Below are 20,987 nucleotides of genomic sequence, written 5' to 3'. Positions count from 1 at the left end.
TCAATGTCATGTTATCCATGTTCAACGTTTAGCAAACGCTTTACTCTCGTAATATTTCGAATTTATTCTCATAAATATACAACTTCATTCTCAAAGTCTCCAATTTTTCTCTCTTTCTCAATTGGCTCAATTTGGTCGGAAGGTTTTGGCTTTTTGTCATTAAAGTGTTTTGATTTACAGCTGTTTCAACGTCATTATTTTCTTTATTTTTTTATATGTTGGCAGTGACATTTTCTTTCTTTTTTTAAAGTCGAAGTAACCTTTTCATTAAACCATTGGCTGTGATAACTTTCTTTCTTTAATACAGCTCCTTTAGCGCACGGACAATTCTCACTGCTCAGACAGTATTTTACCGTTCTGATCAAATCTGTACAGTCTTTGTTTGTTCACATCATTTATCAGTCAATATCTCGCTAGTTCCAGATTCTTAATTGTGAGGATTTGCAACTTTTATGTTATGTGAATAGCTGTAAATCTATTGAACAAAGCCTGCAACTTCTGGACCTCATGTTGGCTTTTGCAATATTTGCTGAGGTTCTGAGACAATTCCTTTTTTTAACAAATTGTTGCAGCAGTAAAACAGTGTGTGCCAGACGTTTTTTTTTGTGCGAGCACGTGTGTGCGAGCCAGGTGTAAAGCTCCGGCCGCCTACCCCCTCTCTATGATGATGTAGCGCAGGCGGTCACTGCTGTGGCGGGACGGCGTGGCCCAGCACATGTTCACGATGAGGATGAGCTGATTCTCATCGGCCCCTTCCACGAAGACGCCCACGAAGAGGATGTCCCGCGTGCTGAGCACCACCTCCCCCTCCCTGTAGGGCTGCCGGTACGACGAGTTCTTGTACAGGGCCATCTTGGTGATGAAGTTCCCCTCCTGGGTCGGTAAGGTGAGGTTAATCACGCTGGAGCACGGAGAGGGAGGATGAAAGAAAGAGTTGTTTAATTTGAGGGTGGACACACCGTTCTTCGGCGAATCCCCGTGTCTGCGTGCGCCCCGTCGGACCTGAGCATGGGTTTGAGGACCGTCTCCAGGGAGATCTTCAGGTCCAGTTCGTAGGCGCAGGAGAACTCCACGTTGATGGTCTTGTCTCTGGTGATGACGTTGCCGGTGTTGTTCACGCTCTCTATCCACACGGTGTTCTTGTACATGATGTGTGTCCCGTTCGACTGTCAGAGGAACACAGAAAGGGGATGTTCACGAGACAGAGGATGCTTGAACATTAGCTCGTGCATTGCAAATGTAATAATAATTTCATGTTACACAGTTGCAGTTAAATGGAGGATCCCTGCAGATGTACGGAAACCAAAAGTTTGCACAGCAACACTCCAGGAAGTGTGACACAGGTCACATCCATCCATCCATCGTCTACCGCTTTATCCATTCAAGGGTCGCGGGGGGGCTGGAGCCAATCCCAGCTGACATTGGGCGAGAGGCGTGGTTCACCCTGGACAGGTCGCCAGCCTATCACAGGGCCACATTCAGAGACAAACAACCATTCACTCTCACATTCACACCTACGGTCAATTTAGAGTCTCCAATGAACCTGACCCCATTCTGCATGTCTCTGGACTGTGGGAGGAAGACGGAGAACCCGGAGAGAACCCACGCACACACGGGGAGAACATGCAAACTCCACACAGAAAGGCCCTGGTTGGTTTGAACCAGGATTCGAACCCAGAACCTTCTTGCTGTGAGGCGAAAGTGCTAAACCACTACGCCACCTTGTTTGTCTAAAATGATGCTTCACACTCGCAGCATCCGGTCACTGATGTGCATCCAGCACAAGCGTGAGACATACATGTACGTTGCCTCATTTAAACTTGCGATTAAACAAGCGATGAATGAATTATTCATCACGCTGACCTGCACGATGGAGCCGCAGTGTCCCTTGGTGTTGTTGATGCGGAAGGAGATGAAGTCCTCCCCCTCGATGCCGGAGCAGTGATTGTCGTTGACCCGGACGTCCTCCCGCTCGAAGCCCAGCTGGAAGAGCTTGCACTTGGAGATGGAAACCTCCATCTGCGCGTGTTTGCACGTCACCTCCGCCTGAATGATGCCGTCGTCGCCTGCCACCAGGTGAACATCGCGCGGTTATTACAGGTGAGCAAGATTATTCCTAATTGTCAATGGGAAGTGAAGGTGTCTCAATGCTGTGGTTTAAAGGTTGTTTTTTTAGTTTTTAGATTTATGGTATCATTTTTTTGTTAGTTTACATATTTAATTACTATTATTTGCTACTATTTCTACAGGTGTGAAGGGTTACTATTTTTTTTTTCTAAATGAGACTTTTGTTTAAATTAAAAAAAAATAAGGAAACAGTATGATTTTAACATTATAGCCCGAATAAAATATTGACATTGCCTATATACTGTACAGTAATTTTTCAATTTCTTCTTCTTCTCACTACTATCCAAGTATTGGCCAAACAGATTATTGTATTTTTTTCAACAATAAAATGTTCAATTACTTGAAGTGCTTGTTTAAAAAATATTTTTTCAATTGTCATGTGTGTATGTAAGAAGATGATTATCAATCCAAATGTGGCTATCTTTAGCCCCTCAAATATCGATAGCATTGACGTCACCAATCCGCTTCCAGCGGTTCTCTGACCAAACCACTCAAAAGAATCGAGACAGGACTTCCCATCCCGTCCCGTCGGTGTCCGGTGAGGGCGCTCACCCCCGGTGCTGGTGGGTAACTCTGGACAGCCGCACAGGTCGCCGCCGTTCTCCAGCTCACAGGTGAAGTTTGTGCAGATCTCTCCTGCACAGGGGTCAAAGATCCATTCTGCTAAAGACAGGTCCACACACAATGTTAGCTGTCACACACACACACACAAGGCTTTATTGAACATGCATGTGTAGTATTATATAGAGTGACCGGAGGGAAACCACAGTGAACAACCGGGTCTCACTTCTGCTGAAGTGGTTAAAATTAGTATAGTGTTTTGAAAGGCTGCAACTAACGAATATTTTCATTATCCATTTATCTGTCCAATTTTTTTTTTCGATTAATCGATCAGTTGTTTGATGAGGTTTTATTTTGTCCACACACCAAATATATTTTGTTTACTGTCACAGAGGAGCAAGGAAACCAGAAATAAGTCACATTTAAGGAGCTGAAATCAGAGAATTTTTACATAAAAATTACCTGAACAGATTAATCGATTATCAAAATAGTTGCCGATTAATTTAGTAGTCGATTCATAATTGATTAATCGATTAACTGTTGCAGCTCTAATGTTTTGACGCTGATCGTCGTTGATCATAAATTCATTTGAGTTAAATCAGGTCACTTAGTTGATCTACTTCACTATTTCCTGAAAGGATATTTTACACAAATCTGAATGAACACAATAATCACCTTTGCAAAATGTACAATTTGACTTTATATCACGGCACACCTCGATTTAAATGTTAACTTGAGACATGTGGCCGGTGTCTCGCGGTGCCCTTACAGCAGTTCTCCTGGTTGATCCACTTGGTGGTGAGGGTCCCCAGGGAGCGGCAGGCCTCGGCGTAGGCCGCCAGCGAGCCGCACACCTGGGCCTTGCGGTGGTTGTAGCAGCCGTCCAGGTAGCAGGACTGGAAGAAGGGCCGGGGGTCCAGCAGGCCGTGGCACGGCTGGAAGAAGCCCTTCAGCTGCGTCAGCTTCTGACAGGCGTCTTCACCTTGCAGCGCCAGCACCGCCGTGTTGTCACATGACTGGGCCAGAGCCACGTACTGGGTCTCGTCACAACTGCAGGGAAGAAGATGATGGATCTCAAACCTTGTTACCCAATTGCGGTCCAATAAGAAATACTACAACAGTGGGAGGCGTCTTGCAACAAATGTTGTGCAAGTGCTAAACGTTTGAGTGCTGGCTGAGTTAATGGAAGGTGTTAACTTCAAAGGTCACCAGCACAGGATACGCTCAGGGCTCAGGGCTAGAGGGCAACAATAGGTCATCAAATAAAAGTCTAGTTAAAGCTAGCTAACTTCAGTATGTGTTCAAGTTGTTCACAAACTTTCCTATAATATATGTTACGTATTCTTACCTCAAAGAGTTTCCCCACCACTTCCTGTCACTTATCCCTAAAAGACATAACGTCGTCACCTACACTACGCCTGGCTCACCTGGTAACCCAGGTCGACCCAAACCAAGGTCGTAAGCATTCATTTTAATTCACCTGACTTAAATTCACCAGGATTACAGTCTATTTTTCCCCCTGTTTTGGTCTCCACCAACTCGTGAGGGGAATATTTGGCTTTTTAGTTACTAGATGTTCCACTTCTGCCAGCCAGTTGTTATCTTTGTGACATGGTACTGTTCCAGTTAATCAGAGCATTTTCACAATGTAATCACCTGCCAACGCTAGAAACAGGGTTGAAGAAGGTGGATGCTACAAAACCAAAACAATAAGCTTAATAAGCTAAAAGAGGCTAAGAAACTTGTAAAGTTGGCTGAGCTTCAATGTTATATTCTGGGGATGACCTCCATTCATATGCAGGTACAGTAAACCAGCATCTGTGCCGAGCCTCACCCACCTGTTCTGCATACCGTTGGTCTTCCAGCTCTGCGCCAGCTCCAGGGCGCTGACGGCCGGCTTGCCTCTCGAGGTGATGTAGTCGTCACTGGGGTCACCGTTGAAATTCCCGCAGAGGCCGCACACCTTGTTCTGAAGCCGCTGGCCCATCGTGATGCTGAGGGTGTTAAAGCGGTTGTATCGAATCTGGATGTCCTGCGGCGTGTCGATGACGATGAAGCCCTCGGATGTGGTCAGACGTGTCATCAGCCCTGTGAGAAATGGTACTGACACCGGTGTGCCGTTGACCTGGGAAGACACAAAAGGGCTTCAGATATTTCAGAGGACACATAACAATTCAATTTCATTAATTTCCCAACGATTACATGTCATTAACATGTTAATTCAGATTAATTTAATCTGACAACTGTGGGATGTGAGGTGAGAGCCAGGCTTAGGGTTAAGGTAGCCCTAACCACTTCATACAACCTAACCCTAAAACCGAACCCTTGACTCGTTTGTATATCGATTTATTCTAATAATTAATTTGGGTCTCAGCTGCATGAACTGATTTCATATTTATAGATATCACTGAGTAGTCGCACATGAAGAACAGAAACAGTCCAAAGCAAAGGTTCAAAGGAGATGGTGCTTAATATGAGCTGAGCCACTTCCACTGTCGCTAACATAGTTCTTTAGGCAATTAAAAATAAATGTAGTGGCCAATGGCTCAATCAGACAAAGCAGGATTAAGACTCACTCCAGACCCACAGTTAGAGGTAATCAGTGGGCCATTAACTGCTGCTGTGAGTGCACTTTCAGTACGATGGAGTGGGCCGAAGCCAGGACTGGAGGAGATCTAACAGGCTATTAGTGCAGGGGTAAATTGGTAAATTGGACTGTGAGAACTCTTTCAAGTAGAAAGGAAAGAAATAGGGAGGCTTGAATTGGATGAGGAGAAGTTCGTTTGAAAGGCATCTCTTGAAATCCTTTTCGTGAAAAGCTCTGACAGCAAAAAGAAAGAAGTCCTCCATCTACGGCAGCTGTAGCAATGGAAAAAAAGCTCATCCAATCATTTTATTCATCCCACATTAAATGACTGGATGGCCTTCGATCTGTTTGCCTATACCTCGTCGCAGTTGACCTTCTTTGCGTCTTCTACAATGCTAGGGGGTATCCCGGTATCTTTGAAAGAATTTTGGGAGACATGGCTTTGGAGGGAGGTCTGACGGAAAGGGCTTTTTCAGTTGGATATTTTCAAGCTCAATAAAAAAATGTTTTCCTGGTTTCTCCTTCATCGCCTCCCCTGCCTTTAAAGCTGCTGGACAAAGCGTTACCAGATGATAGACCTATCTTCGTATATTGGGGTTAAAGTTTGTTGTTTAGACCTGTTTTGCTCAATTAGATTTATTCTCTTTCACTAAATATGCATGGTCTCACTCCCTAGGCCTCTGTTACCCAGGAGGACATGGTGCAAAGCGAGGTCAGAAAAACATCCACCAGTTATTTGTGTCAGAGGAGAGAGCTACTGTTTTCTGTTTGCAGTGACTGTGGGACCCAAGGTTGAGCCAGGAAGCCAAATAGATAACCACTGGAGGAAGGTACAAAATATCTCTGCAAGAATGCACACTGACTGTTCTCGGAGCCAGATAAGAGAAGTCACAACAATGGTTGGGGCGAGACGAGCGAATGTTTAGTTATCGGTCCAACAGAGAAGCTGCACATAAAATCTAATGGTACTTTGCAAACTTCTCAAATTCAACTGTTAACCAAGTGGCGACCGCACGTGACGTCACCCACTGGATCGCAAACTGCTGTCTTGAAGCTGCGAGTTTAGCATTTTGACCAGCGCCAACAGGTTCCATAATTTTTTGGAACAAGAAGTAGGACTGGGGGGGGGGGGGGGGGTCTGACTGAGAGATCCTCCACTGTGCGCTCACCTACACCTGCAACCCTGCACCGATTGGACGGCACCAGCTGTCAATCTCGATGTATCTATACGCTCCAATGTAGACGGTGCTTTATCGTCTACTTCACTCTAAATGAACCATAATTTAATTAATGAACATCGTGCTGTATTGAACAAGACTTGAAACTAGAGACTGAACCATAAAGTCCCCTGCTGGTCATTTCAGAGAATACAGGCTTCAGGCACTTCGGCATTGGCTTAATTTTTATATACAGTCTATGCTGTGTAACATCCGTACAGCTCATCTACCAGTCTCCCTGATGTGTCCAATACTGACGATGTATATATATTTATGCTTAAAACATCATCCATCTCCAGATGTTTCATTCCTTCACCCTGCGAGATATAAATAAATCTGACAGCATAGAAAATCATAGCATAAGGTTACTCAGTAATTTACAATATTTGGCTGATAAAATGACTCACTGGCGATGTCCCGGTGGTCGTCTCACCTTGATAGTGCTGCCGGAGATGAGAATGTTCTCCTCGTTGATGTAAAGGTAGACATGGGAGATGGTGGTGAGGTTGGGCGTGCTCCATTTGTCAAAGTTGGCGATGAGCTGGAAGGAGAGGTCGGGCAGCTTGTGGCAGTTGGTGGACAAGACGAAGGAGCAGGAGGCCGGGAGCCGCAGCGACGCCCCGTCGAAGGTCCTGAAGACGCCGCCGCCCGACGCCACGCAGTGCTGCAAGCGCCGCGCGAAACAGCCCCGCACGCCGTACCGCAGGGTGCACTCTTCCTCGGCCTTGCAGCGCCTGGGGTCGCACTGGATCAGGTTCCTTCCGATGCACTGGCAGCGTTTGGTGCAGTCGCTGTTCCAGAACAGCTGTTTGGGCTGAAAATAAAGAATGTTTTCTGTTAAAATCAGAGCTCAAAACACAATCGATTAATTAACTGACAGAAGAGTATTTCATTTTGAAAAACTGTAAACTGAGTATTTTTAGATTTCAGATAAGTGATTGGGGAAATCAAATCATAAATGATATCACCTAGGGCTTTAATACAAATTGGAGGTGTGTTGTTCTTTATTTTTCAACATTCCATTGAAAGTCCATAGAAAAAATTATTATTATTATTTGCAGCCCAGTTCAAAAAAAATATATATGATGATTTCTGCTTAATCAGAAAACAAATTTGTGTTCCAAATACAATTTTACATATATTTCAATGGAATTAATAGCAAAAATGAGACAGACAGGTTTGTTAAAACTGATTAAAAATATGTCTAGTCATGACATTCATGCAAAATGAATGCTATCCTCAGATTTGTTCAGTGTGAGGTAAGTGTGGGCCCCAGGAGGAGTCTCTGATTCTCGACATCAGCTAATGGGGATCCAATAAAATCAATCATTCGCAGTTTAATCGCAGGTTTGTAAAACCATCTGGATGAAAGTAATGTGACATTCAATGTCAAATGTACCGACACTTATTGAGCCAATAAGGGCCGATAACAAAAAAAGGCAGTTTTGGCTGCACACCCGTCTTTGACGTCATTCCATGTACGGTGCCGGATGTGACACTGACCTCGTAGTACTTGCCATCGGTGTAGCAGCCACAGTTCTGAGAGAGGATGCAGCTCTTGCCGTTGAGCACGTAGCCCTGGTCGCACTGGCAGCCCTCCACGCAGTCCTGGCTGCAGTCCCGCTGGCCGCGGGCGGGGGCGCACTGGGGCGGGCAAACCGACACGCAGCCGGAGTAGTGGCTGTTCGGCGGACAGCTCTGGACTGGGAGCGGGCAGGTTGGCAAAGATATCAGCTACCGATTGTACTGACTCCTTTTGAAAATAAGTTATTTTGACATGTCCTGACCTATGTTTTTCCTATTGTGATTGTGATTGTTCAAAATCTCTTCAGTGAAAACCACCTGTAGGTGTTGATTTTTCAAGGAAACATATTTGAGGACAAGCGATGAAGAGAGTGAGATGATAGATTATTGTAAATGTAATATCTGTGGGGCGCTTGGGTTGGTTAGCCTAGATATTGAAAACCATAAACATTGTTCCGCTGACAGCGTGTTCTGTGGATTTTTCATCATAACTAAAGACAATATTTCTGGAAAGATATCGTGATTCCATTTTTCAACAAGTCACGGTGAATTTAGGAATCTCAGAGACAGACATTTGAAAAACCAGGGCAAAGAAAACTAAAATGATCTACATGGGGAGATACCGCTAGAGGAAAGTGAGAAATTTATATTTTCTCACAATGGGAGAATTTAAGGGTAAAAAAAATCAGAGTGAGCCCAGACTCACCACATGGCGTATCACTCCTCCAGCCGGTAACAGGAACTCCCTGCGTCTGACAGGTGCTGGCGTAGATCTGCAGCCAGTTACAGATTGTATCCTGAGCTCCCTGGTCCAAGCAGGTGTCCTGCAGGCAGCTCTGATAAAAGAAGGCTGGCGCCACCTTGCTGTGGCAGCGTGCGAACACGCCTCCTCGGTCCACAACCAGGCCACACAGCCTCACTGCCTCAGGCTCCACAAACACGTACAGTCCATCTCCCATGTGGAAGCGTATGCCCGCGTTGACTTCATTTGCCCCGCTGTCGGTGTCCACGTTCACGTCGGCGTCCGCCACCATTGGGGGGGCGTCGTTTTGCGCACTTGTCTCTCCCAGGCCACAGCGCTGGCAGGAGTCTCCACAGCCCACCTGGCAGAAGGTGTCCCTCTCCGCCCAGGCCATGCCCCAGTCGGTGGCGGTGAGGGTGGGCGGGGATGAGGGCATGCCGTGGCAGAGGCCACAGGAGGTGTTGTAGAGGTTGCGGGGCAAAGACAACACGAGGAGGGTGTTCCAGTCGAAGGCCACCCTCAGGCCGAAGTCTGTCTCCAGGATGAGCTGCATGCCCAGGGTGAAGATGTTGACCTTTCCCGGGCCGAGCTTCAGAGGAAGGTACAAACGCTCCGTATTCACCTGAGTGAAAAAGAGATTCAGTAAATCTGTCTCTGCTTTTTGAACAGGTGTAACTCTTAGGCCAGGATCAGCTGACGCACTCACGTTCCTACAGAAGCGTCTGTAGCACCAGTGTTTAGTTTCTAGTTCAACTGATTAACCATTTTTCAATGTGGGGAAACCCAGAATACCACTGGACCTTTGGTGAAATAGTTTCTATATATAATCTTATTCTCTAAGAAAGAGACACAGATGAATAAAACTGTGTGTGTGTGTGTGTGTGTGTGTGTGTGTGTGTGTGTGTTGGGTGTGTTGGGTTATGCGTGTCATTTCTGTTCCTGCTCAGATCTTTCAGGGGGTTTGTGAACCCAGTCCAAATGTCGCTCAGGGTTGGTTTTGTCTGAGCCAAATTCAGCCTGATAAAAGGCGCCCATTGAAATTAGATCCACCTTAAGCCAATCAAAGAGGAATTCATCCTCTGCCTGGTTATTCTATCAGCTTGATTAGGAATAAAATGTCTCCGCATATGAAAAAAGAACAACTATGACCTTCACAGATAATGCAAAAAAAATGTTTTTAACCATTCCACATCATGGCTCATTTAATTTACTCTTCATGCACTTACCGTGACCGTGTTTTTGTAGGTCCGAGAGACTTCGATCTCATACTCGTAGACCTCCAGTACGAAGCCCCTCACCCAAATGGCCTGGCCTGTGTCCCTTTCCTCATTGCGAGCTGCCAGTTTGAATTGAGGAATCGTTCCAGAGACGTCTGCGTGGTCCACGCTCTCGCCTCCACAGTTGTTGGTGACCATCCTGAGAGTACAAGAGCTCTGCAGCTCGAATGAAACGCCGCCGAATGGAAGAAAATGTCCATAGCCGGCTGCCACACACAGGGCCTCAGTGCGCGGCTGGCAGAAATACAGGCCGTCGCTCTCCTGGCAGTACTCCTCAGGGTGACAGGGTGCGAGCTGACAGTACACACTGTTGTCAGAGCCATTGCAGTAGCAGCGCTCCTGGCATTCCCAGTCCGTCCAGAAAGTCTGATTAGTGGCCAGCTGGCGCCCGAGGCTCACGCAGCCACAGTCACTGCGTGCCACGCACAGGCCGTCCCGCAGCGCGAAGCCTTCCTCACACTGACAGCCCTCTTGGCACGGCAGTGGACACGGCTCCTCGGGTTCATCCAAGTTGGCACAGGTCAGAGGGCAGGCGCCGGTGCACTCATCAAAATGACTGTTCTCTGGACACGGAAGAGCTGAGACAGAAGAGAGAGGTGAGATAAAAAAAGAAAGAGACGAAGCACGACAGAGGCCAAATCCATGAAATCCAAAGAATTTGTTTTTTTGTTTTTCAGTATGAAATGCTCACCTGCCTACTGGATTGAATAGTGGGTTTGAAAAGTTTTTAGCTTGCTGCTTGGCAGCAGCTGCTGTCAAGTTGGACTTATTACAGTTACAATGAATGTGACCTAGTTTACCGCAAAAGAACAATAAAAGTGTCCAAGTTCTAAAACCATATCGGCAGCTTTAATCCACAACCCTGGTGTCCAGGTACAGCAATTGATCCAATATTTTTGGCAAAATATATACCTAAAATACAAACGAAACTTAGTTTTCTTATAGTTGTAATTAATCTAAATATCCAATTGCGCTAAAAAGTTTAAGCTAGAGTTCATATCATCACACCAGTGATAAAATTAAAACAAACTAGAAGACAGGTATTGAGTCACCAGATATTTTCACCTGTCAAACACAGGTATAACTAATTACATAATTAACTGCAACAATGCAATATTGCTGGAACAAAGCCATTATTGAGATTGTTCCACCTTCCATCTATGCAATATATCTGCTGTGAATAAATATGTCTATGAATCTGATCTTTGGGATTTCAATATATATATATATATAACACATACATATATTTCCTTTACTCACGGCAATTGGTGGCACTCCTCCAGGAAGTGAGGCCTATGTGAGCATCCGTACAGGCGTTGGCATAAGCCTGGAGTGAAGAACACAGAGCAGAACGGTTCCCTTGCTTCACGCACATGTTGTACAAGCAGTTCCTGAAGAACGGCGATGGGTTGACCACTGCGTGACATGCCAGAAATGAACTGTTTCCCGGGTCATTGATGTTGCCACACATCCAAGGACTCTGGTAAAGACGCAAGTCTGTGCACATGCGATACAGGTCATCGCAGTCACCGTTACAGGTGAGGTCATCGGCAATGGCCCGCCAGCCATCTGTGAACTGTTCGGTCGACTCTGCCAGGCGTCCATTAGGGAGGCGGAGGTCATCGGTGGCATTGCTATTGAAGACACCACATAGACCACAAGTGACATTGTAGAATACAGTGGAGAGGGAGATGTTGATGAATCCCTGGCGTGTGTAGTGAACACGAAGCAGACCACGTGACTCCACCACTGTAGCATTGCCTGGCGCCTTGTAGATCATCATTGTCTCCATTGGATGGACATACGGAAGCGCCACAAGTTCACCATTCACCTGGAACACAAAATGAAGTTAAAGCTACAGGCTTTACAGCTGTAATAATAAAAACCCAAAGGTTTTTTTCCTGTGGAGAAAATACTGACCTTAACTGTGTCAAAGTCCGTCCCTCCTATCTGAGCTTCCAGGTTAGCCACTGTAACTACCACAGGTTTTTTCCAAGTGGGGCCTTTGTTGACCAGCCGCCTCCCTATCTTCACCTCCACCATCGAGCCATTAGCTGGCACTGCACCACACAACTTCAGCAGGTAGTAGGAGCTGTCATCTGGAAACAGCATGAAGGTGCCATCAAAGGAAGATGTCACTGAGTTCTGGGTGATTGAGCACACTCCCTCCCTCCGAGGGTAGCAACCCAGCCAGCCCACTTCTGCCACACACACTTCACCATCCTTACAGGACGCATTGAAGCAGGAGACCTCCCCAGCAGGCCCACAGGTGCAGCGGAGGGTACATTCACCTTCCTCACCACTGGGACCAGCCCAGAAAGTGTCATTAAGGGGGTAATAGAGGCCATTGTGCTCACAGCCACAGTCTTCACGCTGTACACAACGGCTGCCACTGAGAACATAACCTGGGTCGCATTGGCAGCCCTCGGTGCAAGGGTGAGCACAGTACAGGGGCGCAGTGAGGTCCGAGCAGGAGGCTGGGCAGGCACTTGTGCACACTTGGTAATGGCTATACTCCGGACATGACAAAGCTGAGAACCAAAGAAAGAGAAGAAATGATGTCAGATGACACAGATAAATTAATGTAAGATGATTAAACTGTCTAAAATGAATCTAGAAAAGGCTCACCGCAGAAGTTGCGTGATCTCCAGGGTCGTATCGTGACACCCAGGGCCTGACAGGCTAGAGCGTAGGCCTGGATGGCCTGGCAGAGTGTGGTGATGTTATCCCTGTTGCTGCACATGTCGTATACACAGCTGTACACAAAGGCTGTAGGGTCCACTACAGCTCTGCAGTCCCTAAAAGGTCCATCAGTTTTGTTGATGAGCCCACAGTAGTCTGAGCGAAAGTAGAAGGCTTCGGTAAGAGGGTCACACACGCTGCAGTTTTGGATGCAGCCGTCTGTGCACCTCCAGTCTGGGTCCTCTGCTCGCCAACTGCCCCCCAACTCCACAACGCTTTCTGCTAGAGAGCCATCAGGTAGTACAGGATCATCAGCAGGGTCATCGTTATAGTTACCACACAGGCCACAAGTGTTGTTGAAGTAGGAGCCGGGTAGGGAGATGGAGGCGTAGTGTTGGCCATCATAAGTTACCAAGAGTCCAAAGTCTGTTTCTAAAGCAACGGCAACCCCAGATTGATACATCCTGATCGCACCAAGCTGGAGTTGGACTGGTAAAGTCTTCATCAAGCCATCCACCTAGAATTAGAAACAGAGGAAAATGCAGAAAGTGTAGACACATAACCCGAATCAACACTTTTGGATCAATGAGTTAGTTCCTGATATTTGGGAGTCTGTAGATTCTCACCTGGACAGTTCCAAAACTGCCTTTGGGTAATGTGACTCTGTGACCATACACTTCCACTGTGACATCTCTGAGCCAGGAAACAGCGGTAATCCCCCGGTTCTCATTTTTGGCCTCCACACTGAAGAAGGGCAGTCCTGCCACCTCCCAGCAGGGTCGGGCCAGCAGGTAGGAGCAAGTACCCTGGAAGTGATAGAGGAAGCCATCGAAGGTGTGGTAATGAGGGTCGCCAAATACCACACAGGTGCTGGTGCGGGTCGGCTGGCAGTAAAAGGCCCCTTCCTGCTGCTCGCAGGTCTCCAGCTGCCCGCATGGAGCTTCTTGGCACTGAACCTCATTGTCGATGTCAAGGCAGCGGCATCGCTGTGAGCACTGATCAGACAACCAGAAGTTTTCCCCTCGTCTATAATAGCGCCCTGGGGAGGATTTAGAAAAGACAGAGACGTTTAATTCCAAAATTTCAAAGACTGCTCCAAGTGTTTGCAGAACTGAAGATGCTGTAGCAACTTTGCAAAAGATCAACCTGTGTTGAAATAATTGTTCGTGTTTGATGTTTGAACTAACCATTGTAGCTGCAGCCATTGGCAGGATCTATTTGCTCAGTATCGACGCGGAAGAACCAGCGCCCAGGAATATTTACATTAGTTGACTGTTCAATGTTCACAACATCATTTGACCGTGATCCCGGCAGGTTGAAGAAGTGACCAATGTCTCCACCATTAAAACCTGCCTGAAAAGGGGAAAGGTGTGAGGAACTTGAGGTGAAATGTTTATCATACATATGTCAACAATAACAAAAAGGATTGATATCGTTTATGAAATGATCTCCGGAGCAGTGTGAGATTACCTGAGCTGTTGTCCCACCAAGTCCTGTTAGAGGATCTCCACCACTGGCTGTTCCTGTGCTCCACGTGATTTCTCCATAGTTAAACATACTGAAGAATGCTACGCCGTCTGAGATTAGTATGGTTTGGAATGTGTTCACCTTTTAATCAAGCAAAAGGATTAAAATAGTTTTATAAAGAGAAAAAAAGACATATACTTAAAGCACAACAAACCAAAGAGAAGAATATTATAATGGAGAAGAATCCTTTCAACATTAAACCGCCAAAAAAATGTTTCTTGCAGATCTAATAAATAATAATTCCAATAATTTCCCATCAAATACAGTTTATTCTCAAATTCAGTTTACATCCACCCAGACCCTTTGCCCAGCATCACATTGGAATGTCTATATAGAATTATACTTACATTACAGTATATTTAGCAAATCATGGAAAACTGTTTATTTTATAGGTTGTATATATATTTTTTAATGTTTAGATACTGAGCAAAAATGAGAAGGTGTACTTTAATGTTTAATGAGTTTCCCTTTAGCAACCTGAACAAGGCAGAAATAAAACAGGCAACAAGAGTATTTCCAAAATCCTTTTCCTTCAAAAGTGAAGATTAAAAAAAAAAAAAAAAGATAGTAATTTGCAACTCCTGTTTTTGATTTAAGTTTTTGCACTGAAGACCTTTTAAAATTGTGCCAGTTCTTCTCGATAAATACATTTGGGAAGATATTTAATGTGACTTTACTGGGGTTGTCTGGCTTCCTCCATAGAAGGTGACTTGGTGCCATGTTGCAATAAAGACCCAGGTAGCGGTGAAGGTGGGCATATTTTTGAAGTACTTCCGGGCATCTTGTGTCGCCCTCTCCAGTATTTCTGGTTCAGTGGACTCTCGGTAATAGACGTCTCCGCGGATGCCGTTGTGCACATCTGCCCAAAGTGGAGCAATGAATGATCGGCTGTCACTCAGAGGAAAAGCCTCTGGTGTGAACTGGCTAACCTGGACGTTGAATGATATCACACCATTGTTGTTGATCTGCGGACAGACAGGACAGGGTTGCAATTAATTATTTACTTTCTTTGCAATAACAAGAGTAAAATAATTTTGATCTAGGCTTACATAGATTGAACGGTAGGGGATGTTGAAGAATACAAAGTGAATGAGCAAAGTAACTTCTGGAGAACTCCCATCATCCATCTTGGGGGTCTCTAGATCCCTATGGCCTGGTCCATATGGATACAGGATATCCTGAGTACTTGCTAAGAGGAGAGTAAAGCAAACAAACTCATTAAATGGACTGTTCTCAACATTAAAAGATGAAGAAATTGAGTGTGACTTTAACAGGTTCCAGATGACGGGGTATATCAATGTTACTGTCATACCTCCTGTCTGTGCAAAGATGCTGAAGAGGTGGAGCAGGAGGACTGGACAGCCTGACCTGACCATTCTTGAAAAAAAACAAAACACAGAGAGACTGAGACAAAAGGTCATGTTGAACTCACATAACTTCCTTTGTCGTGCATTGTCATTAAAGCTAGTGGAAATGCGGGAAGACGTGAGTCATTCTCCTCGTAAACGCTGTTGGACGAAAGTAGAGAGGAGGGAGAGCCATCAGACCAACGTCACGCAGCTTCTTTAAGATCAGGCTCCCATGTGTCCCCTGAGGAGCCCTGAAAAGGCCCTTTTATGCATGCCAGAACAATGCGTCAGGATCACATTAGCCTTACAGTCCCATGTGAATCGGTAACAGTGAACTACAGGCCTCTGTGTGCCTCGGATCCCTGCAGCTGACAGAACTGGCCCGCTCGGGTCCAGCGTCTCTGTGTCTGAAGCCGCAAGGCTGCATAGGACCTCCTTACCACTTCTTGTTTGGGAGTCATCCATGCCTTGTTGGCTTGAAGAGAGGAGCGTAAACATTGGGGCACTAATGGCTTTAAGTGAGTGGGTTTGAATTGCCGGGGTCCTTGCGGTGGCCCTTTGGGGATGTTCCTTGCCTGGTTTGGCGAGCGTCCCATTGGCAAAGTACAGTGTGCAGCCAAGTTGGCAGATTTTACAGTCGTATAGGATTTAATCTTACTCACTTTAATTAAAATAAATTCCGAAACGTAATAGAGGCCCCCGTCTTTCCAACTTTTCTCAATCAGCATTGTCATATGTTATTGTGTTATTTGACCTTTGTCCCTATCACTATCCACTCTTCAAACAACCAGTAGTCATGGCAAATGACTGTTACAACTGTTGGTTTGTCACCAAGTTTAGTTTGAAGATTTTGAATGTTTAAAAAGAAGAAGAGTGGCTCACTAGACTGCTAGCTACATGCTAGTCACTGTCCACCGTCGTCACTGTGCGAACAGCCTTATTTCAGCAGCCCTTTCTTTATTTACCAGTAGCACTGATGCATGTCTTGTGTTTTATACTGTACATAAATTATTCCTTGGACACTAGAACTGCCCCCGAGAAATGCCAAATGAAGTCCAGTTAATTGAGAGGTCCAGCCATCTTTGTATCAAATAATGACCAAACCAACCAACCAACCAACCAAAGCAACTCGGAAAACTTTAATGAAATATACATATTTCTACACTGGGCTTATGGCCTCGGGGACAACCTAAGTAGCTCCGACATCCGGAGGGGGCTCAGGGTATAGAGCCAGTGAAGGTGACTTTAGCATCTTATTAGAAAGCCCCTTCAGCGCCTCCTGTTTGGGGGTTTTTCGGGGCACATCCAACTAGTTGGAGACCCCGGGGTAGACCCATAACATGCTGGAGAGATTACATATTTCATCTAGTCTAGGAACACTTCAGGTTCCCACAGGAGGAGGAGCTGGACAATATCACTGGGCAGAGGGACCTCTGGACTACCTTGCTTGACCTGATGCCACTCCAACCCCAATCAAATAAGCAGCAGAAAATGGATGGTTGGACGGCATTATGATTTTGTAATTTATATACAAATACAAACAGCCTACCTTGACATTGATGCTACTTATTAAATGTGAGGTCTGTTGGCTTGTTCTCTAAAATCTCTCATCTCTATAATGTGTGAACTCTCAAAATCTTGGTGCTAAATTGTGTTCAGGTGTGCCAAGGTTAGTGGGCACTGCTGAGAGAGATCTGCTGTTATGTCATCGGCCTCTCATCATACAATTTCAACAGAGAGATTACAACAATTGTTCTTCTGACTCTTGTAACTCACCATCTTATCTGACTGGCATTAACTTGAAGCCTTTGAGCGAGCAATTAAGATAAAGCCCCCGGGACATAAAATATGAACAAGACCATTTGACATGTTTATCTCTGAGGTCATGCTCAAACAGAGACAACTTTTACTGAATGGATGAGCTGAATAAGCCACATGCTTCATCAGAGGTTAGTTCACTCTCAAGCTGACTTTTTTCTTGTATTTGAGGCGTGAAAAAAAGGTCAAATCAGACAAATATAGTAAAGATATTACAATCACAATGTTGAATGAAATGTAATTAATTTGATTTTTCAGTCTTTATGAGGCTTAATTCTCACATCAGTGGCAAGAGTAAAAACAGTAGAAAAGGGGTTGTCCAACTTGGGGTCAGGGACCCAACATGAGGCCCCAAGGCAAACAATAGGGGACCCAAGGTGATTAAAGAGAAAAAAAAGTTTAATTTGATATTTTAAATTACTATGCTTTAAAAAAAAGTCTTCTGGTCTTGAGAAATCCTGAAAAAGGAAATTATCTAAGAATGAAAATTTTTCAGTTTAGCTGCTGAGTTTAGATGAACACCTTCACAACAAACTAAAAAAAGATTAGGCACTGTCTGTGTGCACAACAGAACAACCAATGCTATGTCAATGATAGTGCTAAGGTTGCCATTCAATGCCATGCGAATTACATTTCTAAACCATAACATCTTACCTTACATATAAATCAGTGCCTAATGAGGATAGTTCAAATTCCTTTTTCCCCACTGTTGTGTCATAAATAGACCCTATTGATGAAATACACGTTGGAAAAGATGCACTCACCTGCCTTCAGAAGACGGACATCTAGCACCAGTCTAGTCTAACCTGGCAACGTACTCGTAGCAGTGTCCCATCCAGCAGAGGACCATCCACAGCGTGGTGGTGGCGATGGAGGGGGTGAAAGGAGGTGATAGTTGTTGAAGTGATGAAAAGAGAAGAGAGTTTAAAGAGGAGTTGGATGTCCAGAAGGGGTTTTCTTGTCCAATTCCAGCTCCACAAGATACCACTAGCAGCAACAACAATCCAGAGTTTTGTGTTGGGTATTTGGAATAGTCATGCGCTTAGGAAAGTGTGGAGAATGAAAAGCTCCTGTTGGAGCTGTGGAAGGAGTTTTGCCCAAAGAAGCAGGTGCAAACTTTACCGGGGATAGTGTTCACCTTAATCTGAGATCGGTGTATGGGGAAGGGGGTGGGTGGGGAGGGGAGGGAAGTTGAGAGGAGGGGCTGCGTAGGAATCTGAGGAAGAGAAGGAGTGGAAACAGGGCAATATTTACGAAGGGTAGCGGGGAGGTCAGAGATGTACAAATGATGGAGGGGAAGTGGAAAAACGTGCTTCTAGAAATGTCTTTAAACACGGGAGGGGAGGAATGTTTTGCACAAAGAGCGGCTCTCATACAGGATGAGTGTCAAGTCTTTCGGGCAGGATCTGTCATTTACACCTGCAATGGGCCAAACGATGACAAAATATGTCTTTGTTGGAAAAATTTGGTGCAAACACTGACTGATCTTTTTGGAACAATGACATTTAAATACCCAGGCTATGAATGTTTCACTCAGCATCTCAGGCAGCATTGAAAAACACTCGGTGATAATTTCTTTCAAATTGATGAATCCAGGTGAATTATTTGTACCTCAGAAGGTGGTTGACGGAGATTATAAGGATGGCGCCCTTCAATTAGGCCTTAGATGTGCTCTAGATTTTTCCAGAGTTCACCCAGTACATTTAAAGTTCAGGGCACACAACCTCACCTAAGTAGTACAGTCTCACTCTGGGGCATTTATGGACAAAACGGCAGAAACACACACACAGTCCAAAACCTTGCTTTTCAAGCTCTGTGGTAGGTAGAGTTACAGAATTAACATGAGTCCCTTTGGATACTCTGTGTACCCCCTTTTTTTTAATTAGGAAAAGCCTCATTTACAAGGTTACACAAGACACTTCATTACTATAGATGCTGGAGAGATAGTGAAGGGGAAATCTCAGGTGGATCCACACTGATGGGGTCTGGGAAGGAAAGGGCAGTCAGTTGGGTCTTTGTTGCAGTCGGACAGTGGAAGTAATTGGAGAGGCATGGAGCAAGATGTGTGAAAGGCTCCAGGTATGAGGGCAGGCCCCGGGCTCCCATTAAGCAGAACCAAGGCTCTCAGTGCAGTCTTCTTTTATATCTCCCACGCCTTGTTGTGTAAATGGTCACATACTCTTAAGCAACCTGTGAAAGAGAGCGTTGCACAAAGAGGGACAAAAAATCCAACAGTTACAGGTGACCTACTGGGTCGGGGGGGCTTCCCGATCTAAGGGTTGTGTTTTGGGAAACGTTGAGGATGGCGAAGTGGGGAACACCGAGATGGGCTGATACACCCGGTGTCATCGCACTTGCGCTCGTGCTTTCCCATTCGCTGTGAATAAAACATGATAGGTGAGTATATTGCTCCTTTTTTCTTCTCTGAACTTGGGTGGTCAACTTGGAAGACCTTGAATGTCAATGTCAAACCTTTGGCTGTATGGAGGTGGACAATAATGCAGTAGTTTGAGGACAACACACAATTAACTGGGACATAGTCTTGCCAGGGAAACTTGTATGTGACGTTTCACATGGATCCTGAATGTACCTGTGTCCCTTGTAAACACAATATATTAATAGATTAGTGGACTACTTAGTATAAAAGAAGGTAGTGTACCGTTTGTGCAAATGGGAAACGTTCATTTTCCACTAATGGACATCAGTCAAACCAAGACATTAGATAGCGACAGACAATTTTAACTGTGTTAAACTTGACAACGAAAAGGCAAAATGTTTGATTCACTTGATAGTTTAAGATTTGGAATCTCACTTTAACATTTCAGTCTATGCTTTGGTTTCTGACTGATGGAAGCTGTCCAATGCAGAGATTATGAGCACAGTTCTTTTAAGTAAAAACGGTGGGACCTGAGACCTTGCCCTTATACAAACGCAAGAAGCTCCTCTGATCGGAGAGCCACTCACTTTTAAAACTGTTTGCATGAAAACGGGAAATTACATCAAAGGTTTCCATGCAGCAGGACGGTATTGTGTGGGAAACAGGGTACAAAGTATCCAGCATCACAAGTTCTGGAGAATCCGTCAAGCCTGACCTTCACAAAGAAGGTCCTGGACTGGATACCTGTCGAGCCCTGTTCGGCAGTCACCTAATCCGTGGATAGGGCCACTCTAATTCAAGCCTTATGCCCAGCGGTTGGCTCTGCTCTGCCCTGCCCTGCCCTCCTCTCCACCCTATCCATTCACAATGTTGAACCTCCTTCCAGTAACCCAAACCTTCTTACCCCCAATGACTCCTTCACCTCAGCACACAATGGGCCCTGTTCAGCCTCCCGGCCCTCAATCCCACTTCATAGTGCAATGGGGCAGATCGGGGGCAGATCAGTGTACCCACTGCGTAACCAGGTCCTCTTTACGGAGTGTGATTGATAGGAAGCAACTGATGATCCATCTTCTAGTTTCAGTCAACCGTGCATTGGTGAACATGTCCAAGCTCAGAGACAACGGTTGGGTTATGGCCATTGTACATTGTGTAGTTGGCTCGAGTCAGAACAGAAACTGCAGTGGCTTTTGAGGAAG

General features: G+C 45.4%; 1 protein-coding gene across 5 annotated transcripts in view; it reads right to left on the bottom strand.

Annotated features, from left to right (window-relative positions):
* Positions 1 to 19,575, bottom strand: part of tecta (tectorin alpha) — a 22,456-nt gene extending 2,881 nt beyond the window's left edge. For 2 of the 5 annotated variants that reach the window (XR_004790106.2, XM_035625064.2), the window contains exons 1-19: positions 15,557 to 16,440; positions 15,294 to 15,433; positions 14,922 to 15,209; positions 14,188 to 14,325; positions 13,905 to 14,070; positions 13,344 to 13,756; positions 12,664 to 13,234; positions 11,956 to 12,566; positions 11,296 to 11,866; positions 9,985 to 10,613; positions 8,723 to 9,380; positions 7,996 to 8,195; positions 6,926 to 7,306; positions 4,527 to 4,813; positions 3,458 to 3,738; positions 2,680 to 2,790; positions 1,864 to 2,066; positions 1,003 to 1,166; positions 653 to 901 (exon numbers count right to left, since the gene is read on the bottom strand). Coding sequence is in view for 2 of the 5 variants with exons in the window: in XM_035625064.2 (XP_035480957.1) it covers positions 653 to 901; positions 1,003 to 1,166; positions 1,864 to 2,066; positions 2,680 to 2,790; positions 3,458 to 3,738; positions 4,527 to 4,813; positions 6,926 to 7,306; positions 7,996 to 8,195; positions 8,723 to 9,380; positions 9,985 to 10,613; positions 11,296 to 11,866; positions 11,956 to 12,566; positions 12,664 to 13,234; positions 13,344 to 13,756; positions 13,905 to 14,070; positions 14,188 to 14,325; positions 14,922 to 15,209; positions 15,294 to 15,433; positions 15,557 to 15,665 (6,170 nt within the window). In the remaining 3 variants the exon portion in view is untranslated. Of the gene's footprint in view, positions 1 to 652; positions 902 to 1,002; positions 1,167 to 1,863; positions 2,067 to 2,679; positions 2,791 to 3,457; positions 3,739 to 4,526; positions 4,814 to 6,925; positions 7,307 to 7,995; positions 8,196 to 8,722; positions 9,381 to 9,984; positions 10,614 to 11,295; positions 11,867 to 11,955; positions 12,567 to 12,663; positions 13,235 to 13,343; positions 13,757 to 13,904; positions 14,071 to 14,187; positions 14,326 to 14,921; positions 15,210 to 15,293; positions 15,434 to 15,556; positions 17,075 to 18,175 lie in introns of those variants that run through there. The other 3 variants (XM_035625065.2, XR_004790108.2, XR_004790107.2) reach the window with 3 other exon arrangements.
* Positions 19,576 to 20,987: the final 1,412 nt, after the last annotated feature.

The sequence above is a fragment of the Scophthalmus maximus genome, chromosome 2 (assembly GCF_022379125.1).
Source record: "Scophthalmus maximus strain ysfricsl-2021 chromosome 2, ASM2237912v1, whole genome shotgun sequence".
Lineage (NCBI taxonomy): Eukaryota > Metazoa > Chordata > Actinopteri > Pleuronectiformes > Scophthalmidae > Scophthalmus > Scophthalmus maximus.
The sequence above is the reverse complement of the archived record's forward strand: the minus strand, read 5'-3'. Positions and strand labels throughout refer to the sequence as shown.